General features: G+C 37.5%; 1 protein-coding gene across 2 annotated transcripts in view; it reads right to left on the bottom strand.

Annotated features, from left to right (window-relative positions):
- Positions 1–19,934, bottom strand: part of SCFD2 (sec1 family domain containing 2) — a 313,820-nt gene extending 293,886 nt beyond the window's left edge. For both annotated transcript variants that reach the window (XM_090266890.1, XM_090266891.1), the window contains exons 1-2: positions 18,978–19,934; positions 16,011–16,179 (exon numbers count right to left, since the gene is read on the bottom strand). In XM_090266890.1, the coding sequence (XP_090123016.1) occupies positions 16,011–16,179; positions 18,978–19,815 (1,007 nt within the window). In that variant the 5' untranslated portion in view covers positions 19,816–19,934. The remainder of the gene's footprint in view (positions 1–16,010; positions 16,180–18,977) is intronic.
- Positions 19,935–22,308: the final 2,374 nt, after the last annotated feature.

Here is a 22,308-nt window from a genome sequence, read left to right as displayed (position 1 = left end):
AGGACACTGAGGACCTGAAAGAAGTTTAGTGTGAATGTAGTCAAGACTGTCCACACGAAGGGGAAGGGAAATAGGGAGCAGGGAGGGAAGGAAGAAAAGATGGAGAAAATGAAGGCTGAAAAATAAGCAGGGAGCAGATCTAAGAAGGCTTTCTAAAGCAAATTAAAATTTTTAGTCTTTACCCAGAGGCCAATGGAGAACCACTAAAGGATTTTACCATGGGAGGGTTAGAATCAGATTTACTATTATTTGCACAGCTGAATAAATATGTATATAAGTAGCCAGTCTTTAAATGGACTTTAAAACTATAACCCTTTCAAAGTGTGCAGATAAAATTTAACATTGAAATACTACCAAACTATGAGAATATAATCTATCCATTTCTTCTTATTGAAGGTCTTTATGTTATGTTTTTGTTCAATTATTCAACAAATATGAGTGCCCACTATACAGCAGGCACTGTTCTTGGGTTTTGGGATATAGCCTTATATAATTCTTGTTCTGGAGTTAATTTATTGAACACAGCACACAGAAATCATAAAGAGAAATTATAATTGATGTTTCCCTACTAATCATTTAGTGTACTTCTCTTTTACAGAGAAGAAAACTGTGAGTATGAGAAATTAAATATTTTGTTCAAGGTCATAAAGTTCTGCTGGAAAAGTCACTATACTACAGTAATGATCAGAAAACAAAAACTGCACAGAAGATATTCAAGGACACCAAAAAATCATATCAACAGAAACAGCCTCTTGGTTAAAAAACTGAAAGGAGGAGATTGTTTTAATAAGTTTTTGTATCCACTATCACAGCTGTTAAAGAATGTTTTCATAACTATAAAATACATTGTGGAAAGAAGATAAGATCACTTAAAAAATGTTAAACTAAAACATCACACTGGAGTACATTTTGGGGAGGAAGCAGAGTAGAAGGAAAAAAACATGAACCCTGATGCAGCTTGTACATTGAGCAAGTCGCTGGTATCTATCGCTCCAGCCTCACCGATACTATATATCTCTTATACTGTAGAAAAGTGATTTCTACCCTGGCTGGTGTGGCTCAGTGGATTGAGCACCAGCCTGCGAACCTAAGGGTCACCAGTTCAATTCCCAATCAGGGCACATGCCTGGGTGGTGAGCCAGGTCCCCAGTTGGGGGAGTGTGAGAGGCAACCACACATTGATGTTTCTCTCCCTCTCTTTCTCTCTCCCTTCCCCTCTCTCTAAAATAAATAAATAAAATATTTTTTTGAAAAGTGATTTTCATTAATTCACTCAATAAGAATAAACCACCATACAAATTTAATTTGTATTGTTCATTTTAAAAGCATGAATGAACGTATATTATCTGTTATTATTTATTAGCACAATAATCTTTTGATTTACATACTTTTGGTTTGGTATTCAAAAACAAAAAATGTCCCCTCAAAATGCATGATCCTTTTGTACCATCTATAGCTACTAGAAAATATGTGTGTGTGACTGGTTCCAGACTATAAATGAATTAGCATGTTTTTACAGTGCAGAAATCATAACCATGTGTTAAAAAAATGAAATAAAAATCCAGGACAAAACAATGTTTAATTCCAGGATAAATAATTGCACACATGCTTTATAATGTTCAAAATATAAAAGAACAAACTCCACTGATATATAATCAAAGTCTCATCTCTTTCCAAGGAATACTCTAGTTCATCATTTCTTCCTTCAATCTATCCGCATTCAGCACTGCAATTGGCCCATGAAACCTCTTTTAATAAAAGGGATCAAAACGTAACATATAAGCTATTTAACCATTATATAAAATAAATGGGGATAAGTAAACTTCATCACAGTACAGATAAACATATTTTATTCCTACTTTCTACCAGCTCATTAACGATAATACCATAATCAACACAAACTTATTAATAATTTCCTCCTAGCAAACAATAAAGCATAGGAGGCTTTTTCCTATGGATTCCTAACTCATAAAACAGATTAGGTCAATATGAGGGTTTTAAATCATGAACACCATTAGCCTACTTGAAAACCAAACGCACACCCCTTTACAAACAGCTCTGACTCTGAAGGATATACTTTGAGGTCCTGTGAGTTACTTCCACGACGCAAAGGCCAGCACTTGCTCCACTGGGAAATTCGACTCGAGGCGGATTACATCTGTGTGTTTTGGCTTGAATTCAATACTTGGAAAGTTAAGGATTAGTTCATGTGTCAAAAAACTCTAAGATAAAGAGTTGGTGACAGTTTTATAGAGGGTATTAGGAGCAAACTCATCTGTTCCCTTTACCTCTTCTGCCATTGCACTCCACGAAGAAGGGTCATGTCAAAATCGGCAGAACCTATTATTCTACAGTGATTCTAAACTCTATTCACTCTCTTCACAGTGGGTGACACCACTGTGTCTACATACACATATGTGTGACATTCCAAAGATACTAAATTGGGAAAACTTGATTTGTTAAAATGATTATAGACTTGTTTTGTTACTCACTAGTTATTGGTTGGGTTTTGGTTCAGATGGAATAGGAATTTATGATGTTCTCATCATTTATCATCTTAACACGTATATATTTTGTTAAGATAATTTGTACCATCTCCCTTGGCATTTTAGAAATATAAAACCATATGAAGTATTATCGGGGATACAACTCTGAGGGAAGAATATACAATAGTTACTTCAATAAGAGGGGTTTGTTTAAGGGTCGTAATCTGTTTAGGGGGTAGAAAAGAGATTACTTTAAAGTTGCATTTGCACAGCAAGCACACTATTTTTACTTATAATGGGGATGAGGTAAAGTTTCTCATAAAGTTAAATTAATCAATTTAAAGTGTTTTCAGTGTTGTAAGATAATCTATTACTGTGCTGTGTGGCAAAACTACGGGAGGTCACTCGACTAATAAAAAGATGGGAGCTTCATGTTGTTGTTTAATTTCTCTGCTCCATGAAATCCAAAAACCTGGGAACCACTTCTCAAGGCTCCAGACCTCAGAAACAGGGCAAAAAAGAATCTTCATGCTTCCTTCTAAATGTTGCATCCAAAATTACCCTATCAGTCAAGAAGACAGTAATTCAAATAAAAACCCAAAATGAAGGGATAACAAGTACATGTCTGGATGTCCTCCAGAAGGAACAGCATAGTGAGGAAGGTCCCAGACAACTGGCATTCACATTTAACCTCCTGGCCTGGGAGCACACTGCGTCCGGATAAGTCTCATCAATACTGTTCTGAAATGTATCTGGGATTTGTTGTGCAGGAATGATAAGATATGCTCAAATGAAAATGACTGTCACAAAGAAAGATGTTTATGGAGGCATTAAAAACAATAGGGCCAACTGAGGAAGAACCAGGATTGGTCAGGAGGCAGAGGAAGTGAGGGGAAAACAGGACTTTACTGTGGTTTTCATGGGAATGAATGAGTGATGCAGGGTAAGCAGGCTTAGCAGGTTTAGGCTTAGCAGGTTTAGGATTAGCTAGTTTGTAATTTCAGTGTTCTAAAGGCACTATGCAGGCAATTGACCTATTTTTATCTCATTTGATTCTTACAAGGGTAAGTGTCAGGCATTATTACAACCCAGTTTTCATATAAGGAGATTGAGGTTCAGAGAGCATAGGAAACAGGTAAGACTTCAGAATCAAACTATATGTCAAGAGTATTATTTAAGCTAATCCAGTTACTTTCAGAATACTAAAGGTAAAATATATGACTACTAATTCTCCCCAAAATCAACCCTGAATGAACTAAAGAAAAACACCAAGATATGAAATAGCCTATGAGAAAATAGCAAACCATTACAATGCTGAGCTTATGCCAAATGTGCTAGAACGATTCAGTATTTGAGTATCTATCAATGCAATTTGCCACATTAACAGATGAAAAGAAAGAAATCATATGATCTTCTTAATACATTCTAGAAAGACATTTCACAGATTTTAGCAACCTCTTCATGATTTCAAAAAATGAAACAATTCTTAGTAAATTAGGAATAGAAGAAACTTCCTTAAACCAATAAGGCTATCTAGAAAAAGCCTACAGTGAACATTATTTTAAATGGGAAAACATTAGAAATATTCCCTTTAAAATCAGAAATAAGACAAGGATGAACACCATTACCATTCCTATTCAATACCATATGCAAAAGAAAGAGAAAGTATCCTTTCTTTCCTAGAAGTTACGCAGACTTGCTATCAGTTTTGTCAACTACGACAAAATAAACAGAACCAGATCCATAGATACGGAGAACAAGCTGGTGGTTGCCAAAGGGTAGGAGGATAGGGGGATGGATTCTGATTCACCCAGAGTCACCACAATGATTTAGTTTGCTTATTCACACCCAAGCCCAAGGAGATGCTATATGGTATTAGTGGGGCTATAGCAGTCCTAAAGCGTATGCACTTAGCAGAGCTGAAAAATATGAGAAGCAAAAAATAATAGAGCTGAAAGGAAAAATAGACAAATTCACAATTATAATCAGAGATTTCATCACTCTTCTCCCAATATTTGATAGAAATACTAGACCAAATCAACAACAATACATAAGAACTCAACAACACCATCAACCAACAAGATATAATCAACACTTTTAGAACACTCCACCCAACAAAAGCATTATACACATTCTTTTCAAGTGCCTGTGAAACATATATCAAGATAGACCATATACTGGGCCATAAAAAACCTCAATAAATTTAAAATAATTGAAATCATACGGAGTGTATTCTCCAACCACAATGGAAACAAGTTCAAAAATAAATAACAGATCCATGCATGACCCATGGACATGAACTAAGGGGGGGTGGGATTGCTGGAGGGAAGGGGGATACTGGGTGGAGGGGAGCAAAGGGAAAAAAATATTAGGACGACTGTAACAGCATAATCAATAAAATATACTTTAAAAAATAAAATAAATAAGTAACAGAAATGTAAGATGGAAACTGTCCAAATACTTCAAATACTTGAAAACTAAACAACACACTTCTAAATAATCCATCAGTCCAAAGAAAGTCTCAAGGAAGATCATAAAATTAACAAAAAGCAATCAAAATAAAAATGTAATATATCAAACTTATGGGATATGCCTAAAACAACGCTGAGAGAAAAATTTATAGCACTAAATGCATACATTTAGTATTTTAAAAAGAAGAGAGGAAGAGTTTCAAGTCAACAGTCTGAACTTTCACCTCAATAACCTAGAAAAAGAGAAGCAAAATTATAAACAAAAAACAATACAGAAAATCATTGAAACATAAAACAGTTTCCTTGGGGGTGAAAAAGTCAGTAAATTCACAAACTTCTAGTAAGACTGAAAAAAAAAAATAGAGAACACCAAAAATATCAATATCAGGAATGAAACAGAAATATCAATACAGAATCAACATATATCAAAAGGATAATAAGAGAATATTAGGAACAACCTTACATACCTACATTTGACAACTTAGATGAAATAAACCAATTCTAAAAAAACACTCTCACAATTCATCCATATGAAATATATAATTTGAATAATCTTATAACTATTGAGAAAGTTAAATTTATAATTTAAAACACCCCAAATAGAAATTTCAGTCCCAGATGGTTTCACTACAGATTTCTACCAAATATTTAAGAAGAATTAGTGTTAGTATATACACTCTTTTCCAGAAAATAAACGAGCAGTGAACACTTTTCAATTCATTTTATGAAGCTAATATTACCATAATACAAAAACCACACAAAGACAACACAAAAATGAAAACTACAAACCAATACCCCTCATGAATGTGTATATAAAAATCTTTAACAAAATATTAGCAAATATAATTCAAAATACATAAAAAGAATTATACATCATAACCAAGTGGAGTTTATTCAGGAATGCAAGGCTGGTTTAATATTTAAAAATCCATCAGTGTAATTCACCATTTTAATAAGTTTGAAAAACCCACATATCCATTGATGCAAAAAAGGTTTTAACAAAAGTTAACACCCATTCATGATAACAAAAAAACTCTCAGAGAAATAGATAAAGAGCGTCTTTAAAAGGTCAATAAATCTACAGCAAGCATTACACTTAATGGTGAAAGACTGAATGCCTTCCCCCTAAGTTTGGGAACAAGGCTATGATGTTTATTCTCACTGTTCTTATTCAACATAATATTAGAGGTCCTAGCCAGGGCAATAAGGCTGAAAAAGGACATAAAAGAGATAGAGGTCATAAGTAAGTAAATAAAACAGACCTTATTTGCAGATGATATAATTACCTTCATCAAAAATACCACATGGTCTCACCTATAAGAGGAACCTAATGAACAAAACAAACAAGAAATACAAGAACCAGAGGCATGGAAACAAGGAACAGATTGGTAGCAACCAGAGGGGAGGTGGTAGAGAGATAAGGGGGGAAAGAAGGGGAAGGGTCTAGACAAGAAACATAAATAAATGACCCATGGACATGCACAACAGGGTGGGGATTGACTGCGGGAGCGGGGGGCGTGGAGGGATGGACAGAGCAAGGGAGAGCAACATGGGAAAATTGGGACAACTGTAATAGAACAACAATAAAAAAGAAGTAAAGTAAATTAAAAACTAAGGAATTAATAAACTCTTAGAACTAGTAAGCAATTTCAGCAAGTTTGCAGTATACAAGATAAACATACAAAAATCAATTGTTTTAAAAAATTAATTGTATTTCTATATACTATCAATGAACATGTAGACAGATAAAATTACAAAAATTACAGTAACATTTACAATCACCCCCCCAAAATGAAATAATGTAAATTTAACAAACAGGTACAGGACCTATATGATAAAAATACAAAACACTGATTAAAAAAAAAAATCAAACATAATTTAAATAGAGACGTACTGACGTGCTGAGTTTGTGGGTGCAAGATTCACAGTAAAGCTGTCAATTCTCCCCAAATTGTTAAGTTTAACAATTTCTATCAAAATTCCAGCAATATTTTTTGTAGATATAGATTAGATTATTCTAAATTTTATATAGAAAGGCAAGGGTACTACATGAAAATAATTGCGAAAAAGAAGTTAAAATGGAGGAATCAGTCTCTCTGAGTCTGACACTTACTGCATAGTTACAGTAATCAAGACTGTGTGGTACTGATAGTGTGACAGACATACAGGTCAGTGGAACAGAATATAGAATCCAGAAACAGGTCCAAACAAATGTTTTTCTTAAAGGTACTAGAGTGATTCAATGGAGGAAAAATAAATGGTACAAGAGCAATTGGCCATGCATAGGGAAAAAAAGACCTCAATATGTCTTACACCTGTTAAGGAAATTAACTCAAAATGAATCACAGACTTAAAACTAAAACATAAAATTATAAAACTTTTAGAAAGAAAACCATTTAAAAAAATCTTCAGAATCTAGGGTTAGGCAGATAGACTTTTTAAATAATCTTAATCCATAAAAAAAAGATAATTAAACTTCATCAAAATTAAAATATTTTACTTTGTACAAAGACCCTGTTAAGAAGGTGAAAAGATAAGCTACAGATTAGAAGAAAATATTTGCAAATCGCTTATCTGACAAAAGCTTATATAAACTCAACAATAAAAAGAATTCTAATTAGTAAATGGGCAAAAGATATGAAAAGACATTCTATCTAAGAGGATATTCAGATGCAACATAATACAGGAAAAGATGTTCAACATCATTAGCCGTTAGGGAAATGCAAATTAACACCACAGCTATCTTTTCTTTTAAAAGATTTTATTTATTTATTTTTAGAGAGGGGAAGGGAGAGAGAAAGAGAGGGAGAGAAACATCAATGCAAGAGAGAAACATCGATCAGTTGCCTCTCAGAGGCGCCTAAACCAGACCAAATCCTCAACCCAGGCATGTGCCACAACTGGGAATTGAACCGGCGACAGGACGCCCAAACAACTGCACCACACCAGTCAGGGGACCACAAGTTGTCTTTTAACTAGTTCTCTCTGTAAGCTGGAATGTTCGAGCCCCTGATCCAGCTTCCCTGAGGGCTTTGTTTGAAAGGCATCTCCTCAGAAAGAACTCTTCTATTTCCTACATATACCTTCTCCGCACCCGAAATCCCCAGTCACTCTTGATTCCCTTACCTTTTTATTTGCGTCAAAGTACTTATCCCTGGCTGACATGATATATTCTCATGTTTGTCTGTTTGCTGTCTGCCTCCCACATTAGAATAAGTTCCATGAGGGCAAACATCTTGTTTTCATCAAGTGCCTGGCACAGAGTAGTCAATTAATATATATTTTGGATAAATTACAACACACATTTACATGCTCAAAGGATTTACTTTCATAATTCTTCGCAAATAGATTTCCAGGATTTCAGACCTCCCCTGCCTTGGGTCCCCAGAATGCTTTCTTTTATTGATAAAACCATTGCCTTGTTCTTAGTTCTTACTTTATCTACCTTCCAACTCTGCTAGAAGATCACCTACCACCATTCTGTTGATCCCAGCCACCCCACTGCCAGTCATTATCCAAGTGTGGCACTCTTATTAGAAGGCAAAGTAAAAGGAAACAAAAAGTAAAAGAAAGAAAATGAGCCCTCCAACGAGAATACCAGCAAGTGTTAGAAGAAGCTGTAGTCAGAACTGCGGGACAGACAATCCTGGTGTGTGCTGTTCAATATGCTCTGGTCTATGGAAATTAAGATTCAGAAGCGCCCCAAAGAAGGTTGTTGTTGGTTGACTCACCAGGAGTTAAATTTTTGGACTTGTTGACTTTTGCTTGGCAGTGAACACCAACCTAATCAGGAACTTGTCACTCAAATGTAAGGAGTCTTTCCATTTCTTTTTTTCCATTTAACTAACCTCAGACAGTTCTTGGCTTTGTTTAAAGGAGCCATAGTTTCCATTTAAATTATGGATCCCAAAGCCACAGTGACCCAGAGTTCACTCTTCTTACAACACAGACCACAAACCATTTAAAATTTTTCAATGTAAAAAAGATTTTGGGGGTTGCCGGTACATTTCTTAACTAACACCACGACAGAGTTGTAATACATGGGCAATTATAGAACAAGAATGTCTACCTTCAAAACTTCTTTTCTAATGTCTTTTAATTTTTTGAAAACTATTAAATATTAAACATAATTCTTTATTAAAAATATAACAAATGTCTCTGGCATATTGAATTATTTAACTATTTCTTAGTGGACATTTATCCCCTCATTTTCAGAAAAGAACCCTGCTTTACTTCTCCCTACAAATTACTCATTAATTCTGTTTTCTAAACCTGTAACTGAGACCAGATGATCTTTAGAATACCTCAAAAAAAAGTTAAATACAGCAAGCTGTACGCTGAGAAGATGTAAGCATTTCTTCTACTCAACTGGCAATTTTTACTTGAAAAGTAAAAAACAAAGTCAATTTTTGCAGGGAGGTGCAAATGGGTAAGAGGCAGTGCCCGGACCCTGCACCAACAGCAAGGGCACTCACAGCCCTGCTCTGTGACGACCGTTACTGACTGTTTCCCTCCAAGTTCAGTAAATCTACTTCTTGGTAAATTTAAAATGAAAGTAATACCTCTGATTCTGCTCTAGGAAAAATTACCTTTCTTCCCTCTGAAAATGTTATTACCTCTTTAATAGTAATATGTAATTGATATTTGAAAACCTAAAAAAGAACAGACAACTTTATCATTATTTAGAGGTAATTTAAGAATTTTTGACTTTGGGGGTCCAGTTAATGATTCAATATACACCATTATCAGTGTGAAAAGGTAACAAAAATTGGCTCATACCTGTTTAGGTTGAAGCCACTGCTGCATTTGTCTCTTAGTTATAAAATGTACTCTGTTTATTCCATTGTTCTATAGTCTTAGGGAAAAAAAATTCCCATCTCTAACATAAAAACTAACAAGAAAACTGAAGTTAAAATATTGCATTTTTTAAAATAAACCAGGGTCCCCACAATTTATAAATTCATCGCTTTACTTATACCTTCATTCAACTAAATATGTGGTTGTATGGTACAGTAGAAATGTGCCCTGTAATTAAAAAAATAACTTTTTAAAACTCAACCTCAGCCCTGGCTGGTATGGCTCAGTGGATTGAGCGCCAGCCTGTGAACCAAAAGGTCACCAGTTCAAATCATAGTCAGGGCACATGCCTGGGTTGTGGCTGGGTCCACAGTTCAGGGTGTTCGAGGGGCAACCGATCACTGTTTCTCTCACACATCATGTTTCCCTCCCTCTCCTTCTTCCTTCTTTCCCCTCTCTCTAAAAATAAATACATAAAATCTTAGAAAAATAAAAACCAAGTTCATAGATACAAAGAAAAGATTGGCAGTTGCCAGAGGTGAAGGAGAGTGAGAGAAATGGGTGAAAGAAGTCCAAAGGTACAAACTTTGTTATAAAATAAATTAGTCACAGGGACACCATGTACAGCTTGGTGCATATTTGAAAGTTGCTAGAGAGTAAATGTTAAAAGTTCTTATTACAAGAAAAAAATTTCTAACTATGTATGATAAAGGATGTTAACTAGACTTATTGTGGTGATTATTTTGCAATATATACAATAACAAATCATCATGCTGTACACCTGAAACTAATGTAATGGTTTATATTATACCTCAATAAAAAATAGCAAAAAAAGAAAAAATTTTTTTAAATAATAGCCTGATTCAATTACTTAGGGAAAGTTTGGCTTAGAGTGGATTTATTTAAGTCTCTTTTCAACTTTTATAAAAACAAATAAAGAATAAGATCCACTTTGTAGAGATGCTTTTTAAAATTAGTGACCTGGCTGCTGTGGCTCAGTGGATTGAGTGTCGGCCTGTGAACCAAGTGTCGCTGGTTCGATTCCTAGTCAGGGCACATGCCTAGGTTGCACTCCAGGTCCCCAGTTGGGGGCGCATAAGAGGCAACCACACACTGATGTTTCTCTCCCTTTCTCCTTCCCCCTCTCTCTAAAAACAGATAAATAAAATAAAATAAAAATAAAAATAAAATAAAGTAACCTTGAAAAAAAAAACAAGTTTAAAAAATAAAAATAAAGATAAATAAAATCAGTGAAATAATGCATTTTAAAACATATAGCATAATGTCTACAAAATTCAGGCACTAATTATTACCTTCCTTCCTTCTCACTGACCTACACAATGAGGTGCATTTAAGGAAAAGTACATAGAAAATTCCTATTCTGCAGGAAGTTAATGGAAAAGAAAAAATATTATATATATATATATATATATATATATATATGCACACATATGTGTGTATATATGAAAAGTCTTAGGTAGCTTTAGTGATAAAATGAAGTATACACGGCTTTTCATCAATTTACATAATCATTTTGTACTTGGCCTCAACTCTTAATTTATAACCTCATAGGGGAAACAGACATGTAACAGATAATTACAATGTAATGTTTTGGCATTTTGATAGTTTCAAAGGCAAGAAGAGCTCATTGAGGAAGGAAGGCGATGTCAGGGGGAAAAGCTATGTACAGGTTCCAAAGACATAGCAACTTTCCTTCCTGGGAGCACAGAATCGTATCTCAAGCTAGCCTAAGATAGAAGTAGTGTTTTTATTTAAATATAATTTCTATTTATTTTTAATAGGAAATACGATCACTTCATTGAAAAGTCAATACATACAGACACATGTAGTAAGACATCTCCCACCTTCTTCCATATTCACTCATTTTACTAACTTCTCAGCGTGCCCCCAGCTACCCAGCACCTCTCTACACAGGCGGCCAATGTCATCAGTTCCTTATATATTTTCTTGGTATATTTAAGGCAAATGCAAACATATACCTCCCCTCTTTACAAATAGGTGTATCACACCTTCCTTTTTTCACTTGAAGTATGTTATCGGGCTCATTGCTTATCAGTATATAAACTTCTTCATTCTTCATTCTATTTTAATAGTCGAATATTATTCCATCATATGAATGTACCACAATTTAGTGAACTGGTAGACAGTAATTTCCAGCCTTGCTATTACAAATACTGTAGTGATTAATAAATGTAATATATTATTTCACATGTATTCAAAATATATCCATAAAATAAAATCCTAAAGTAGGAGTGTTGAATCAGTTTTGCTGCATTTTATAACCCCATGACAATATTTGAAATATTCAGTAATTAGAACCTATCCATTCCCAAACTAACTTCACCAATGCTTTGGTTTGGCCTCTCCTTCTCTTAGTCCAGCAACCTCCCTCCACTCACAGGCCCTGCCTGACAGCACACATCACCATAAATCCCTTCGATAAACATCTCTCAAGTGCCAGGTACTGTTCTAGGCACTGGGGACATAGCAGTGCATAAAACAGACAAGTATTCTTCCTCTCATGGAACTCTCTAGACGTGAATTCTCTCCATTGCTTTCTAGGAGAGGGAGAGACAACAAAATAAGTACATTAGAAAGTGGTAAGTGCTAAGGAGAAAAAAAAATAGGGGAGGGGAATATAAAATGATAAGATGGACAGGAAAGGATTAAGAAGGAAATGTGGGGCAAGTGTATATCTGCGGAAAGAATAATCTAGGCAGAAGAAACATAAAAGCAAAAGCCCTGTGGCAGGACAGTGAGTGCCCTGTTAGAGGAAAAGCAAGAAGTCTAGTGTGGTTGCAAAGGAACGAATAAGGAAGAAAGAATGAGTTGAGGTCAGTGAGGAACCTGAAAGCCAACTGGTACGTGGTCTTGCAAGTTATTGTAAGGTCTTTGGCTTTCCCTGTAAGGCATACAGGGAGCTACAGGATGAGAGGTGGGCCCTGGACAGAGTAGAACCAGCAGCACCATGGGTGCTGGGCTAGGCCAGAGCGAGGGACACCAAGCACAGACATAGTAAATGCAGGGAGGGCATCAGGCTAAGGATGCTGCGGGAACTGAAAGAGTAATAGGTTATGCAGAATAGAGATGGGGCAGAGAATGAAACCCACTTCAACAGAAGGAAAACATAAGAACAGAAGAGATTCTGTCTCCTTCTTGAATGAAATATTACACATAATCCTGGGACCAATGGATAGGGGCAGGAAAGCCATGTGGATAATGTATTTAAGTTATCGATTTCTCATTTGCATTGGCAGTAACTTCAATGGCTATAATTACAAACAGACTTTTATAAGATTATATTGGAAAGAGATTTGGTTATCAAGGCTGATATCATAGAGACTTGTTTTTTAAAGATTATTCCATTTGCAGGAACAATATTTATTGCCAAGCACCCATCTGTTTTGCATTTTAGTACTAACTTTTTTATCCTCACACTCATCTTGCTGAGAAGTTTCTGGGGGGTTGTGTTATTTCAATACAAGTACATTATATGCTAGGAAAGCTGAATTTATTTCAATCTCTTTTTGAAGAGCAAATTAATCAGTGCAATCCCCTCAGTCTTTCAAGCAATTGTAAAAACAAAGATTGTTAAAACTATCATTTTCTTCTAGTTATTGCTTTTTTTCTAAGTAAACTTATTACCATCTTTAGTTTTTATTTGAGTAGCTGGCATACCACATTATATTAGTTTCAGGTGTACAACATAGTGATTTGACACTTACATACCTTATGATGTGATCACCACACTAAGTCTAGTTACCATCTGTTCACCATGCAAAGTTATCCAAACATTACTGACTATATTCCCCTTCACCTTTTACACCCATCCCCTAAATACCCTCCCCTCCAGCAACCATCAGTTTGTGCTGTTTCAGACCTTTATTTGCTTATAATTTGTTCACCAGCTAGCTATCTCTTTATCTCCTGCAACATGACTTCTTGTCTCACTATTTCACCAAACTTGCTCTCATTAAAGCTTTCTTCTTTATTTGGATCTGTCTAGAATCCATCACTGCTTTTGACATTTATGGCCGTACTCTCACAGTTGAGTGGCACTCAAAGCTCATGACAACACTCACTCATAGTCTGAGAAGGAAAGGCACCTACTGAAAACAAAGAGCAGGACGGGGAAATATATATATGAATGAATTTACCTGTAAATGCTCAGAGGCAGAGCTAAGTTACAGACGGGGCTCAGTTAATAAGAAATTTTATTTTAAATCTAAGAGCCGTAGAAGTCATCTAGGCCAATACCCTCATTTTATAGACGAAATAATGAGGTACAGAAAATGTGTCAGTTAGGATGCCTTTGGTTACAAGTAATAGAAAACAGCATCTCAATTTGGCTTCAACAACAAGGAACTACACTACATGACCGGAGGTCCAGACACAGTATTCCATTGCTGCTCTTCTCTGTGGCCCCCTTGGCCACTCCACCTTCCAAGTGTCAGCTTCAACTTCTGAATGTAAGCAAGATAGCCACAGCGGTTTCAGGACTTACATCACAGTCCTGGAAGCTGAGTGAGGAGAATAAGGGGAAGGGGAAAGTGTCTCTTTTCAGAAGCAAAGAAACCTGATCAAGGAGCCCTAAGAAGACTCTCTCTCTTGTCACCTCCCCATTTCTAAAGCAATCACTTGCAGGGAAAATGGGACTCCAAAACTGGTTTAGTTTAAGCCTGGGACTAAGCTTGCGGTAAAATGGGGCCTGAGGAGTCAAGGTTATTTAATAGGCCACAATCAAAATGTTACTTGTAGATCTAAGCAATCTTGATTCTTATATTTGTCCTACTACGCTCCTCAGAATTCACTTGCTTTTTCTGCTCATTAAAGATGGATTCCACTCTTCTCTCTTGTTGCAAACTTCTCTGGGGAGAGCATATATTCTTTTTGTAATTATTTTAGACTTCTGTGGAAGTGACATAGGGTAATGGTAAGCACTGACTTTACAGCCAGACTGCCTGGGTTCAACTATAGGCCCCCACCACCTCTGCATGTGTCACCTAAGGCGTATTATTTAATCTCTTTCTCACCTAGAAAAGGGGATGGCAATAGAGCCCACCTCATAGAGATGCTGCGAGAATTAAATAAATTACTGTCTATAAAGTGATCAGAATAATGCCTGTTACACAATAAGTCTTGTATAAGTTACTAAGGGGCATCTACTAGTTTTGCCTGCCCAGCATCCCTTCCCCTTATTTTGTCAAATGTTTCAGTTTTCCTTTGAAGAACGACCCCACCACCATGCCATTTGATCTTAGCACAATCCTCAGTTACTATGAATTGCTCCCAGCTCCCCCTGGGCAAAGGGTGGGCACAAGGCCCAAGTCAGGCCAATCTTACCTTTTCCCTTGGAATCTGAATCTTAAGAAGAATGACTGAGATAGAAAACATTTAAAATTCAGTCTCTCTGGTGTCATGGCCTTGAACAGGCTTTTCCCAAGTTTTTTCCTAGACTCCCTGAACTGGTTGTTCTTTCCAAAATTTGATTAACAATTCTTCCTTTGATTCTGTTAGCTATCCATTCGCCTTTAATAAATTCCTTTTTGCTGAAATTAGCCAAAATTGATTTTGTGTGTGTGTGTGTAAACATTATATTGAACAAACAGGCCTCACCAGAACAAATTACGAAGTAACTTGATTTTTATCTTTCATTGTTTCTTTGTATCTATTCAGAAGACAGTTCTTCTCTGGCCTCTGCATGGCAGTTAATATTGTGGCTCTGATGTTAAACATTCTGGGCTCAAATTCTAGCTCCACCTCCTCCTAGCTATGTTGCTTACTGTCTCTTTGCCTCCGTTTCCTTATCTGTAAAATAGGGAAATAACAACACCTACCTTATTGGGTTACTGTAAAACTTAAGTGAATTCCCAAATGTAAAATGCCTGAAAGTGTGCTTGACACATAGTAAGTCCTAAAAAATGTTAATATTGCTGATGGCAATGGTGGTCCAGTGAGGTCATCTTTTTTCATTACAACTCCTGACCATTCTTGTTTCCATACCTATGCTCACACTAACCCTCTCTCCTTTAATAAATCTTTCAAGATGTTAATTCAAGCACCACCCCTTACACAAGGCCCACATCGAGCTACAAAAACATTTTTTATTCTATATGCTATCCACTATGAATTTTTTAACTGGACCAGCTCTTCATTGTCTTTCTTTCACAGAACACTCTAGAAGAGAAAGAAAATTGGAGAGAAAGATGAGAGGGAAAAAAATTACATATCCTACTTGGATTGTGCGAGACAGCCTGGTGCAATCATATTCTGATTCTCCTCTTCATTCTGCAGTGCAGTGAGCTCTACCATGTTAACCATCACATCATTGGTGTGGCCAGGAAGTTGGGGAAGCACTGAAATGATCTTCTCTACCAAATTGTCTCCATGATGTCCAACTGCTCCTGTTTAAGCAGACAGAAATATGAACTCACAAAGTGGGAGGGAAAAGAAAGTGAATTAATGTTTTATAACGGCCCTTCTATCAAGAATAGCAGATGTTTGGCAGGCTCTCTCTGGAGTACACCCATGCCTTTCTTCCTTCTCTGGTGTGCATCTTTACTTTTCTCTCCTCAACCTTAAGATTTCCACTGAGACTTGCAACTGGGAGATCAGCAGGCAGCGGCAGCTCATTCCAGGCTTACCCCCCTGAACCTGTCTCCAAGGCCCCCTTTTTCTCTAACTTTCCAGTGAACTAAAAGTAGCCGCCCGCCTTGGTTCACTTCTGTACCGTGATGTAGCTACTTCAGGCAGCACAGTGTGGCTCACTTCTTTCCTATAACCTTGCTAGAGAGCCAAAGCAGCCCCACCTCGTCTCTCTCCTGTTGCTTCTTCTACCCCGAGCCCGTCCTTTGTTTCACTGTCCCAGCTTTAATAAACATACTGTCAAAATCAAAAGACAAAATAACAAACATTTTTCATTTCTGTTACAAAATCAATAACACAAACCTAGCATTTTGCCCTCCGTAATATTAGTCAAGCTCACAACTACCTAGTAGACCTGTGGCTTGTGTGTTAGATTAATGCTCCACAAGTACAGACACTGTGTCTTCTCTGGTTACTATGATATTTCCAGCACCTAGTAGAGTGCCTATTGATATGATAGATATCAATAAATATTAAATGAATAAATAAATTATCTGTTTATAGACATCCAGGTAAATGGTGTTAGGATTATACTATGCTGAAATTCTAAAGCCAAACTTTGTTTAACCGATGAAGATCATAAGACCCACAAGAGCTTACAGATCTGACAAAGAATAGCAAATCACCCCTCTGCTAGACCCATATCTTCATAATGGCAACTGTTTATCTAGTTCACTCCATATCCACCATATCTGGCAGGCAACTTGGCAGCTAGTAGGTTCTCACTAAATATTTTCTAAATAAAGGAAAGAATAAATGAATGAATAGTAACAGTTTGCAATGATAGAGGTATTTATGAAGTGCTTTTTGTGTACCAGGGGCTGTTCTAGGTGCTTTAAATGTATTAACTCTTTTATTTACAAATGAATTAATGAATCCAAATTGAAATTTAAGACCAATGACACAGTTTAATACTTCTTGCATAAAACCAAGTTATCTCTCCAAAAGCCATCATTGCTTGAAAGACCTCATTCCAAAAATGGGTGGGACTTGGCATATTTACTTATTTTGATCCCACCCACCACTTCAAATCAATTAACATTAGCTTCCTAATCTCTCTCTCCCTCTCTCTCTCTCTCTCTCTCTCTCTCTCTCTCTCTCTCTCTCTCTCTCTCTCTCTCTCAGTCTTTCTGTTGCTTTCTGCCATGTCATATTATTTGGACAGAAGAACTACGTAGAAAAAAATCAAACCAGGAATTCAAGGAATCATCAACACAACTATTATCATCTTTATCATGATAGCTAATATTAACTGAGAGCTTATGATGTACTAGGTATTAGGCTCCATACATTTATTATCCAGTTAATTCTTACAATTCTAACAGGTGGGTATTATTATGCTCATTGACAGAGTAGAAGATTCAGTTTAAGTAACTTGTTCAAGATTACACAACTTGTATATTACCAAGCAAGAACTCAAATTCAGGAGACAAATAACTCCAAAAACTATACCCTTTATTCAAAAAATTCAGGCTCATAAAACTGACTCAAGACAGAGTCAGCATGAGAGGTTCCAAGGCAACTTTTGATGTTAAATAAAAGTTTTCACACCAGTAGACTATTCATTGATTAGGCCTGGAAGAAACCACATCTTATTTATGTTGTCTACAGTTTATGGTTGCCTCACTCAGACTATAAGCTCCTCGTTAAGTACTTTCTGAATGAATGTCTATTGAGTGTAAGTGGCCCTGAGATCCAGAGGTGGGTCAGAAGTCTCTAAGTGAAATATACCTTTACACTAAGCTAGGAATGAAGGTACTTTATTAATATTCACTTAAAGAAACCCAAAATTCAACTAATTCTCTATGATAATTTCATGTTTTGTTGTACAGTTTCCTTCCACTAGGTCATCTGTTAACAAATTAGAGCCTTCTTATGAAGAATTGCCGTGAATACTGGCATATGCACATTTCCAAAAGGTTCCCAAGTACACAGTTCTCCTCAATGTCATCATAATTATATTTTCCCACTCTCCTGGGCCAGGTGCAGTTGTTTTTTTAACAAGGCAGTGCACACTGAAGTTGTGTTTACCCATTACAGCAGCAATTTTCAAATGTTTTCATCTCATGGCACATATAAACTTACTAAAATTCTGCAGCCCACCAAAAAATATATTTTTGTGGATCTGACACAAAATGGGTATAATTTTGATCATTCACACCAAACCATTATTATTGTGTTGACCGTTGTCATTTTTTTATTTGACAATCTAATGGTAAAAAGGTCAGTGCACCTGACTAAATAGTCAGGTTTACACATTTTTAAAATTCTTGTGGTATACCAGTATGCCTCTTGCGGCACACCAGTGTGCCACAGCACAACGGTTGAAAATCACTGCATTACAGAACTGAACAAATTGATTGTAATTGCTAATATGCTTGCCGTATCTCCCTCTAGACTATAATCTCTGTGAGATCAAAGACTCTGTCCATCTAGTTCATCTTTGTTTCCTCAACCTGACATACAATTAAGGGGTCAATAAAATATATGCTGAATCAGTGAAAGCCCCCGAAACTTGGAGAGTGGTTATGAAGACCTGCACAGCAATCCCATTTACCTGTGAGATCCAGGGTTCTGTCCACAAAGACCACTGAGGCCTTGCCTGCAGAAGTCTTCCTCCTGTTCTTAGCAGGGGCATAACCGGCCAGATCTGAAGCAATGATCCGACTGAAGGGACCTACAGCAAAACACTCCTCCCGTACTCCTAAATGCTCACACAGAGAACTGAGACCTGACACCAAGCACCTGATCTGCAGTAGCAGCTCAGGGGTCAGGGCAGAGGCATCCACTTCACCCAGGCTCCCCAGCCTTCTCTTGTCCGGTCGGGCACTATTAAGAAGATACACATCCTGGGGTAGCAGCGGGAAAAGGGGAGCAAAGGCTGGAGTCAAGGCAAGGTGTGGAGCAACAGGGGCTAGCAACAACGGGATGTGCAGCACCTCGGCGGTGTAGTTCATGTTGCCCATCCACTCACACAGCTTCTCCTCCAGTTGCTCGAACACCGGTTGCTGCCCCTCCAGCTCAGCAGCTGCCGCCGCTGGCACGTGATTAGCGGTGAGGTGGACAGCGTGGTTCACGGCCGTGACCACCACACAATACTGGAAGTGACTGCGGCAGATGATGTTCCGTAGAATCTCCACGGTCCGGCCTTTCAGTAGGGAGCTCAGCACAAATACAGCTTTGGGCTGCTTAGCTCCGCCACCAACTGCTGCGGGCTCGAACTCCCGCAGGTGACATGCAGGACCCCCTACCGCCTCCAAGAGTCGGGTGGATCCGCAGCCCCAGTGCAGACTCTCGGCGCAGGCGGCGTCCACGTAGACCAGAGCCCGTTTCACTTTGGCAAGCACCTGGTCCCAGCCTTGCTGGGTAAAGGACTGTACGCCCAGGGCGCTCATAGTTGGGGATTCGCAGATCCAGGCACTGAAGTGCAAGAGCTTGGCTCAGAACTCACAACTTCCGGGAATTGGGCTCTCTGAGACTTTGACAGTCAACACAGTACACGCGGTGGCGTGTCTTACGGGTCCAGGGGCTGCGCACGGTGATGACGTTTCTGGAGCGTAATTGGCTCGCCGGGAGATCCGCTCCCAGAAGAACGCTGAGAGCTGAGAAGTGGGCGGGGCTCCGGGTCTGGGATTCCTCGAAAGTTCAGAGCTACTGTGAGGGGCTGCCCAGGAAGAACTGAACTATGTTCTTTTCCGCTCCTGCTCAGATTACCTTTCCCTGCACCTGAGGAGAAAAAGTTTGATACGTCCTTAGATATGAACACATCTCTTTAAAGGTACAGCAACTTTCTCCATCTAAGCTCCGAGCGTCCTAAGATAAAACAACCAACTGTAATGTTTTGTAGTTTATAGATTGTTGTCACATATATGCTATTGCGCACAGGCCTCATAACCAACCTGCTGTACTCGTTTTCACTTTCTCCATCTTGTTTCCCTCATCGCATTATCAGTAAATCTTAGTCTGCTTCAAAAAATCTTAGAATCCAGACCCTTCTCCTCATCCTTGATGTCACTGCCTTAATCCACCATCATCACTCACCTGGACAATTGCAGTTATTGCCCCCTCGTCTCCCAGATTTTCGTCTCCTCTCTTTGAAATTCAGTTGTTTTCATAATAAGCTAACCTGGCCCTAACATTTTCTTGCTTAAAAGCCTCTCCTGGCTCAATTGCCTACAAGAAACAGCCAGACTCCTTAGAATGGCACCCAAATTCTTCATGATATTCCCGTTTCCCTCCAGCTACTCCCAGCCTGGAACATTATGTACACACACAATGTAGTCAACAGATTGAGCCCAGAATGTTTCATGGGCTCAAATCATCCAATTAGTATTTATTCAGCACTCACCCATTATAATCACTGTACTAGATTCCAAAGATACGATTAGTAAAATACATTTCCTGATCTACAAAGAATTAACATTTGGCAAACTCTTAACAAAAATAATCATGATAATGATACCTTCCATGTGAGGATGTCCTTAAGTTACCACCACTACCATCATCACCCTGTCCTCCAACTCAGACCCAAAACACAAAACATTCAGTTAATATCTCTGCTAAGTACTTACTATATCATGTGGTGAGTTTTAACATACCTTTTTTCTTTAACATATCTATTCCGGCAGATTCTGCACTAGAAGCCTGGTATCCCCAACACTAGAGCATAGAAGGTATTCAATAAATGTCTGTTGAACTATGTTAAATTTATATCTGTATAAAAAGTAATATATTCAACCAACTTTTAATGGACTTGTACAATATTCCAGACACTGTTGAACACTGAGGTTATAAAACAAAATAAGCCACAGCCTTCCCTTCAAAAGAATCTGACTTAGAAGAACCCATGCCAATTGTTTTGCAGTAAAGCAAGTAAAATAAAGTGTTACAGAAGTGATTACTTTTTTTTAATGTGTAAGGATTACAAAAGAGGAATGATAAATTCTGACTGGGTGGAGTAAAAGGGGAGGTGGTCAGAAGTTTCATATAGGAAATGAGTTTTGAGTTGCCTTCAAAGAAAACCAGGTGTTCAGCAGGTGGACAGGATGGGGAGGAGCATTCCTGGCAATTCTGGCAGAGAGTGCAGCATGGACAAAGTAAGTCATGAAACCATACATGTTCTTTGGAACTACAAATAGTTTAGAATGGCTGAAATGTGTTGTAGAAAGAGAGACTCAAAAAGAAACAGGAGCGAGGAACTAGAAAAGAAAGGATTAGATCAGGATGAGTCTAATTTTTTTTTCTACATATCAGCAACCAGGGTGGGAATACTGAAATATTTTTAGGAGTGGAAATAATTTGATTACATCTGGAGTTAAGAAAAAATTCTAGTAAAGACATGGACAATAATTTGAATGCAGTAAGATTTTTGAGCAGGAAGAACAGTTAGGAAACAGTAACAGCAATTGCTCATCCCAAAGAAGATAAGGAACAAAAGTAAAGGTACACACTAAGGGGTGTCTAAAGAAATGTTAAGGAGAAAGGGCCAAAAAACCTGGTGACTGGATTGGACTGGATTGACAAAGAATGTGAAGCAGAGGGAAAATTTCTGATTAAAACCGACTTAAGGGGCAGTCATTGCGATTTGGAAAATCAAGAGAAGCATTTTGGGGAATAAATGTACTGAGTTGAGTTGGGACAAGTTTTTGTTTTTCTGTCTGACTTTTTAATTGTGACAAACTACATGTAACATAAAATTTACCACTGTAACCATTTTTAAGTGTACAATTCAGTAGTGTTAACTTTTTTCACATTGCTATACAGCCAATCTCCAGAGCTTTCTAGCTTGTGAAATTGAAAATCTACAATTTATCTATTAAACAACAATTCCCCAATTTCCCCTCCCCTTTCCCTGGCAACCATCATTCTATTTTATGGTTCTTTGAATT

The sequence above is a fragment of the Furipterus horrens genome, unplaced genomic scaffold (genome assembly GCF_987537825.1).
Source record: "Furipterus horrens unplaced genomic scaffold, mFurHor1.1.pri manual_scaffold_2, whole genome shotgun sequence".
In the NCBI taxonomy this organism is placed as follows: domain Eukaryota; kingdom Metazoa; phylum Chordata; class Mammalia; order Chiroptera; family Furipteridae; genus Furipterus; species Furipterus horrens.
The sequence above is the reverse complement of the archived record's forward strand: the minus strand, read 5'-3'. Positions and strand labels throughout refer to the sequence as shown.